The sequence below is a fragment of the Nicotiana sylvestris genome, chromosome 9, assembly GCF_000393655.2.
Source record: "Nicotiana sylvestris chromosome 9, ASM39365v2, whole genome shotgun sequence".
Classification (NCBI taxonomy): Eukaryota; Viridiplantae; Streptophyta; class Magnoliopsida; order Solanales; family Solanaceae; genus Nicotiana; species Nicotiana sylvestris.
Window position 1 is genome coordinate 140,628,471 of NC_091065.1, and position 8,389 is coordinate 140,636,859.

General features: G+C 39.1%; 1 protein-coding gene across 1 annotated transcript; it reads left to right on the forward strand.

The window, feature by feature from the left end:
- Window positions 1-6,374: 6,374 nt before the first annotated feature.
- LOC104248342 (protein NOI4-like) lies at window positions 6,375-7,884 on the forward strand. The gene is made up of 3 exons (XM_009804590.2): window positions 6,375-6,504; window positions 6,996-7,196; window positions 7,630-7,884. Exons 1-3 carry the CDS (start codon window positions 6,496-6,498, stop codon window positions 7,651-7,653), a joined length of 234 nt encoding a protein of 77 aa, XP_009802892.1. The 5' UTR covers window positions 6,375-6,495; the 3' UTR covers window positions 7,654-7,884.
- The last annotated feature ends 505 nt before the right edge of the window (window positions 7,885-8,389 follow it).

Sequence of the window (8,389 nt, forward strand, 5' to 3'; positions counted from 1 at the left end):
AAACACCATTCCTGAATCATTGGATAACCAGCAAAGCCTAGAAATTGCTAAGGAAAATTTCACTAGGAATGATATGGCTTGGAATACTTACTTTTGGGGAATATTTTTGCAAAGAAGCGACAGTTTGTTGCTAGACTTAATGGAATCCAATGGGCTTTAGAGAAAAACCCTAACGTTTTCTTATTCAACATAGAAAAGACGCTCACTATGAAACATTCTCAAAAGCGAATAAGACTTTTGGAATCTAAAATCTCATATTCCATAGCTAAATGAAGGTGATGCTAATACAAAGTGTTTTCATCTATATACTATTCAAAAACGTAGAGAAAATAGAATTTGGATCTCATTAGATGAGCATGGAAACTTGAGTTCGACCAAAAACCATAAGAAGCAATATCTTGCATTTCTTCACGAGCTTATATACTGCTGATGTTAAGTTAAATTCTTAAGTTTCAATGATGACAATTTCTAATTATTCTATTTCGCAGAACTCATCAAAAAGGAAAAGGAAATCAATTGCCAAAACAATGGATCTATAGAAGGAACCAAAAGGCTGTTGATTTACTCGGCCTCAATCAAGGCAATCAGTTTTCAAAACAAGAAGTTATTGTCATATTCAGCTCTCCAATTAAAGCTTAGTCGAGGGATTGACTGTCTTGTAAATAAAGGATGTGGCAAAGAAAAGTCACGATCGAATATGTTCTTTCCCAAGGAGCAAAATTCGAAGAGGCACCTCTTGGGTCAAATCCATTTCAAAGATCTCGTGCCTCTATTTCTAGTCAAGATATCAACGGTTATTTTCATCCTCTATAAGAAGGTTGCTTGGCTCAATAGGAAGGCTTGCACAACTACATACATTGTCTTCTAAGTCTCTCTACTTCTTAGCCTAATCACTGTAATCTAAAGTTTATTGTCTCAAAAGATAGGAAGAAATTAGAAGACAAAAGAGAGTTGTGTCATTTTTAAAATTCACCAAGTACTGTACTTCGTTGGTGGTGAACAAATCAAAATCATCCCTGTTGTAATTCTTTCAAGATCTAAAAGGAACCCTTGTGACCCAAGGGAAACTGGATGTAAGTACCTCACCAGTATAAAAATATTGTGTGTCTTTCTCTATTTACTTACTGTCACTTTACTTTTGCTCTCGATCTAGTCAACGAAAATCACCGTTAGTCGACTATGTTTTTAACATGCCACAATTCACCTCCCTCTTGTACTTTCAACTGATTCTACTCAATTTAACTGGAATTACTTCCCTAGCACCTATAATATCTTGAGTAAGGAAGACACATGAAGCATTTAAATGAAACTTTACAGATAGTAAGATTCGAGACACTATCAAGTTGTTCAAGCCCCTAAAAGCATATGGCTAATTATACGAGATACCTGCCACCTCTCACCAATAACAGTTACCAGGTAACTCATCCATCTAAACTTGGATAGATAGAAAGACATCACCTAGTGTTTTTGCCTCTGCTGGAATTTGAACCTGAGATATGGTGCTTCTCAACCTACTTTATTGACCATTAGGCCACACCTTTGGGTGCAATTTTTTTCATTTTAATTTTTTCTTTTTTTTTGTGCAAAAAAATGATACTATTGTGTGCAACTCGAGCAATAAAACAATTATAAAAATTTTAATTAGGCCATATCTTAATGAAATCAATAACCTCGCTCAAATTAGTTTCAAATTAGGCCAAACGGTCAAACGAGTCGTGCCCATATAGATTTATCGAGCCCTTAAGACAAACATGTACGCATGTATAATCTATTGAGAAAAGTATTTTTCCTTGCCAAATATTTCATGCCTTAGAGAAAATTTTACTTTACAATTTCTTATTTTTGGTCTATAGTGGAAACAGGCTTAAGGGCCGATCACAACTGAAGTTCGAACAACTTACCCTGTACTCCAGGACTGTCGTCCGAAAAACCGATGTAATTGAACTACTAAAATCTTGAGATCATAAGACCTTTAAAAGGCAACCCTCATTTTTATAGACCTCGGCCACCCCACTCGAGGACTGACATTTCGAACAAGTTCGGAACATAATTGAGAAACAAGCCCCAAGTGGCAAATCTCAAATTAAAGGCTAGTACCAAACTAACATGGTTTGGAGACGTTCGAATTTTGTAGCAAAATAGGCCTTCAAATATTTTCATAAAACAGATTTAAAAGGCTACCCTCGGCAAATTTATAAAAGGTTTCGATCAAATCAACACTCTAAAACCCTAAGGGGTACCGAATTGTTTGAAATACTGAACGAGCTTATTTCACGCTAAGGCGTAACAAAACAAAGGGTTTCAGTAACACTAACCCTCAAAAACCTTAACGGGTATAAATTTATCTCGTGCTAAGGCATAACAAATTTTTACATGATTAACTTTCTAAGCTGTAAAGAGTAAACAACCATTCTTTTAAGGCCAGATCGACCTAATTCTAGAGCCTAAGGGCCATTTTATTTTTGAATTCGATAAGTCATCCTCACTCACCTAAAACCTAAGGGTCATCCTACTTCGAGTTCGAGAAAATACTCGCTCGATTATAATGACTGCACTAATCCAACTTCGATCAAATTTTCCAAGCCTCATACTTAGGAAAATTTTGAAGACATGGTCAAAACAGAATTTGTACGAGGCGGAAATTGAAATAAAGAAAAATCAAAGAGAAAAGAGATCTTTTATATATGAAATATTTACATGGATCGGTTAGGATCCTACACAAAAAATTTGAAAAATAAAAAATTCTAAGTGCCTCATTTTCCTCGTGAGCTACACCTTCACCATCGGAATCCCCTCCGCTCTCAGATCCACTCACGCTCTCGGAATCATCATCATCGGAAGAGAGAAATGCTTTGGCTTTGGCCTCGAGCTCTTTCGCGTTTTCGATCTCCATATCAAGGTTAAAGCCACGAGCATGAATCTCCTCAAGAGTCTCTCTTGGAGGATGGTACTTGGCATGCTCGGCAACCCAGTGTGCACGAGTCTGAGCGGTATCAGCAACTTCCTTTGCTCGAGCTTGAGCAGCTTCAGTATCAGCTCGGTATACGGCCACGATCGCCTCTGCATCAACCTTTACTTTTTATGCCGTAGATGTAACCTTTGCAAGTTCGGCGGCCAACCGAGCCTCGAGCTCCTCAATTTTCTTAGTTCGGGCTGAACTTTCCTCATTCATGCTTTGGAGCTGACATTTGGCCGATGACAATTGAGCTCTAGCAGCATCTTTCTCTGAGGCAAGGCGGTCCATGTTTTGTTTCTACCCCAAAGTCTCTATACTCATCATGTTGGCCTCCTCACGGAGGTGTTCGATATTTTCGGCCTTCTGCTGAACCTGTAGGATGGAAGTATTAGTCGTAGTCCCCGAACTGATACATCGAGCTTTTACAAATTTTCATTACATGCTCAATCAGGTCGGTTTGCTCTTTATGAGTTGTGGCCAATTCGGCTCAGAGATCCTTGATCTCCTCTTCTTTTTGCCCGGTGAGAAGTTTAAGGGCATTTCTCTCCTCTGTGAGCCTTTAAAGATCGGCCTCGCATCGGCTCAGCTCTACCCGGGATTTAGAAAATGCATCCCGATGATGTGTCAAGGCCTATGTAGAAAGAAAGGAAAATAGAAGTTGTTAAGCCTCATCAAATATACTAGATGCCTCACTTTGGTCGATAGCATCTTCGACTCTTGTAAAACAACAACGAAAAAGGTCCTCCCCTCCGTGGGCTCCTTCCACATCAGGGGTCCCTATGGCCTGGGCTTCCTGAATTTGCCTTTCGAAAAATGTAAGGAGGATCGGCGAATCGCCAATTTCAATTGCCCCAAGCGAGTCACTTGGGGCGTTCTCTTCATTTTGAAGGGCCTCAAAGCTAGCCCCTTTAGGCACACCCACCGATTGCTTATTTCACCGTGGGGCATCTTCAGCCTCTGACAACTCGGGACTTTGCTCGGGCTCTCTTCCGAGATCTCCTCGGTTTGAGGATGATTCCCTCACCGGCACAGTGGTCTTTGGGGTTTCTGTGCACCTCTTCATTCGGGACACCAGCTCGAAGCCATTATTTTCATTTTCCTTTTCTTCGTCTCTTAGTCGCTGAACTACATCTGCAGGCAGGACGACAGTGTCTTTCTGTGACTTACGAGCCTTACTCTTCTTGGGCTTTGGAGTCTCGGAGGTCGAGACCCTTTTTCTCTTCTTATCCTTCGCCTGCTTCGGGGCCAGGGGTGAAACCTCCTTCTTCCTAGACGGGGGCCTCAAGACGGCGTCTTTTCTGAGGCCTATATGAAAGGGAGTCAAGTAAGTACGAAAAGAATCATTTTAGTGAAAATCATCAAGTATGTGAAAAAGGGCTTACCATGATTTTTGGCCTCCCATCGGCCCCTTGCCAAATTGCGCCATGAGCGCTCAGCATACGAGGAAGTCGAAGCCAGTTTCCAAAGCTAGCTCTCGAGGTTAGGAATTACACCGAGCATCCAAACGACCGCTACATCATAGAAAAGAATGTTAATGAGAAGAAGCGAAGTAAGCAAAATAATAAATGGAAGCTAAAGGAAGGATTGTACTTATGCTTCATATCCACTCCTCGGGAAATGGCATTTTCTCGGCCAGGATTAGGTCGGGAGTCTTCACTCGAACGAACCTTCCCATCCACCCTCGATCTCTATACTCGAGAACAATACCTTGGTGGCCTAACGTTGGAGTTTTATTAACCGCCTCGAAAAAGATGGGGGCTGTACAACCTGATGAGGTGGTCGAGGATGAAAGGCATCCCTTTGGCTTTATTCACGAAGAATCAGAGCAGAATGATAATTCGCCAAAAAGAAGGATGGATATGACCGAGGGTTATTTGATATTAGCAGCAAAAATTGATAATGACGGGATCGACATGGCCTAGGGTGAAAGGGTAAGTGCAAACAATTAGAAACCCTTCTACATGGGTAGTGATATCTTCTTCGGGGGTCGTAATCACCACCTCTCTATCTTCCCAATGGCAGTCTTTCTTTACCTGCTCAAAGTCACTCTCAGTTATCGATCATATATATCTCGACATAGACTCGCACGATCGGGGACCAACGAAGTCTTCTCGACTTTGAAGTCGGAATCAAGGACACATCCCTTCTCGGGAACGCACTCCTCAGGGCGCGGCTCCATCGGTGTTTTGTCGCCGGCCGACCGCGATGAAGAAACTTTTTTCTTTTGAGGAACGGTCTTTGACGTTTTTGCTATTTTTATAAGTTTAAAGAAAGTAGAAGAGAGTAAGGCTTGGTGTTTGGAGGGAAGGTTGATAACGAAAACTGGAGATTTTTAAGAAATAAAGAGCTTAAGAGATGTAAAAAGCTTAAGGAATTAGAAGTAAGTGAAAGCAAAGATTGAATCAATGAGAGAAGGGGTCTATTTAAGCGATTCACGGTGACAGTTCAAAGGCACTGGTGGCCGACCACCAACTAACGATCATTAATGACTTTGGGAATTGTACCAACGGGACGTTTCAATCACTTCCGCCGCTTACGTCATGAGGATGACTTCATGAAATGTCAGGGTATAAAATCAAAGCCTCAATTCGTTTCTTCTCGTTACACTCCAAGAAACGAGGGGACTATCTGTATATGATTAAAATCGGGCCTACCCGATTTTACTATTTGATCGAAACCAGAAGTTGCATCGAGGGTCAGCCTCATAGTGCAGTTGATCAAAGTGACGAGTTCGAGAATCGAGGTGCCTATCGAGATCGAGGCCAGCAACGATCGGAACCAAATATGGCATACTTCGAGTAAAGCGCAATAACGGAGAGATGGGATATCCCTGACCGGTCGAAGATCACAACGAAAATCCCGGAACAGATCAAATCAAGGGCGATTTTTCAGGCTAATCATGGAATTTACTTTCATAATTAGAATTGTACCATAGATAGTATTTCTTTGCTATATTAAGAGGGTTTTGGTCATTTTATAAACACCTTATACTCTGAGATATCAAAGCAATACAATACCTTCTGGCTTATATTCTTGTTCATCAGATTGCTATATTTTTAACTATTCTTGCATCGATCAGTTCGAGGGTATTCAACTCGAGGGCTTAGCTCCGTTCAAACACTGGTTTGCTTAATTTATTTGTTAATTTCTGCTACTAATTTTGTATCCATTAATTGATATTATGTGAAATCATGTATCCTTAAAACCACATTATAAGTTTAATTGTTATTCAATTTTTAGGGTAAACATACATATTTATATATGATTCAAGTAGAAAAGTGTGAAAGTAGCATAAATACATCCCATGTCAAGACACCAATTGCATTTTTATAATTGTCGTGAACCAGACAGTTTGGGTCCCATGCGTGTGCAATCTGACATTATAAGTTGGGACATGGGAGCGACAACTGATTTTCCCACTTCGTTTGTACTTTTTATTCCCTCAAATCGCCATCTAGATCTCCTTCTACCTTAAGATTCGTTCTGATCATCCTCTCTGTTTGTCTCTCCTTCAATCTCTTCATCTGCAATACACATCGATGACTTCTGTAAGTTTCTCTCTCTTCCAATTCTTTTCAGTTTGCAAATGGTCGCCTCTAATTGTTTGGTTCTTACATGAATTCATCATCATTTTGAGGTAGAGAACATACAACTAAAATATCTGTATTGTGAGGGTTCATCATGAATTAACGAATTCTTGTCCCTAATTCTTCTTTTGAATGTGTTTCTAACTTGTATAATTCATTGGGAAATGCTGAATATAAGATGGACGCAATTAATCTTGTTTACACTTATATTTAACTATCAGCTTTTCTTTTTTCCTCACTCTCAATTTGTAAGTATTCCCTTCCTTGAAATTTTGATGCAACGTTTTGCTAGCGGATGTATTTTTACTTTGCATCCACAACCTTGCAGTCTTCTACTCGAGTTATATTATATACTCCTAATAGAATACCTTTAAGAAATTTGCAACTCATGGTCATGAGTGAAAAGTTAATGTAGTTGTATGAATTCCTGTTACCTTGTACCGAATTCAAAGCAAGAGAAAGGTCGACCATTGCCCAAATTTGGTGAATGGGATGTGAATGATCCAGCCTCAGCAGACGGGTACACAGTTATATTTGCCAACGCTAGAGATGAGAAGAAAGCCACTGGGACTGCGGCCAGTTGTGCACCAGCATCATCACCCAGAGCTGAAGCTACGTCTAGACAAAATGACTCATGTCAGCAAGATCCAACGGTATTTGATGCCAACTAAGTCTTTTCTTTGTGTTAATTTGGCATACAGTCATTCAACTTCCTATTTATTTTACTAATTTGGCACCACAAAATTAGAAAAAAATATTTTATGACCCAATTAAAAAAAAAATGACTCATGATCTGCCACCTAGTGAAGGACATCATGTTTAAAGTAAAAAAATAATTTTCTTGGGAATTTGAAGTGGTCCTACGTGGATATTATGCAAGCTCAGATGATCACGTGATTATACTAATTACATGAGAATATATGCATGTTTTTTGGTTAAAACAATTAATTTTGTAATTTTTGTGTGATAAACTTAAAGTTGAATGATAATCCATGGAGTCTTAGCTTCCCCTTTTGCTTCAAGCATTCAGATTTAATACTCTACTTGAATAGTTGATGATCATGTTCTTCAATGTACTTTATGCAGAAAAAGAGGTTTTGCTGTTTCTGAAACCTGGATATTTCTGTAGCTGCCAGTTGTGAAACAAAAGGCAAATCTTCAATTGCAGTTCAAGCATGCGAGTCTAGTTGTAGAAGTGGAGGAATGCATGTTGCTTCTTATTTTCTGATCATTTTCTGTAGTGATATATGTAGCATAATGCTTCTTCAAATCTCTTCCTACATGGATTCTAGGAAGAGACGTCATATCTCAGAAACACACTTTCTTGTGCTTTAACAACTACATCAGTGGCTTTCCTATTGCATATAGATTAAGTAGGCGTTTGGACATGAATTCCAAAAAAAAAAAAAATCAAATTTGGAATTTCACTAAAATTTGAATTGAAGATAAAGTTGTTTGGTTATAATTTTTGCAACATATTTGGATATCTTTTTTTCAAAACTATGAAACATGATTTATACCCTACAATTTGTAAAAAAATATCAAAACCACACCAATTTGATTATCCTACTTGAAAGAAACAATCAAACATGCTATTGTTTAATTGTTATCATATTCTGCTTTACTGCAACACACAAAAGATGCAAAATCAATATCACATGTTCTAATTCTACTAACACACAGAGAAGGTGTAAAAGTAGGCAAGAATCAACTAGGCCTAGTGGAAAGGCAGCCGCACACTTTGGTGAGAAGAAGACATGCTGCTTGCACTTATTGTTTCTGACTTTATGGAAGGGAAAGTGGGTAGTTGATGGTTAACTTGGTTAATAACTCATGGGGTCTTTTA

Bases quoted from the DNA above. Each gene is read 5' to 3' on its own strand.
- LOC104248342 (XM_009804590.2), top strand. The intron at 7,197-7,629 runs GTATTTGATGCC...TACTTTATGCAG, and splicing joins CATGTCAGCAAGATCCAACG to AAAAAGAGGTTTTGCTGTTT.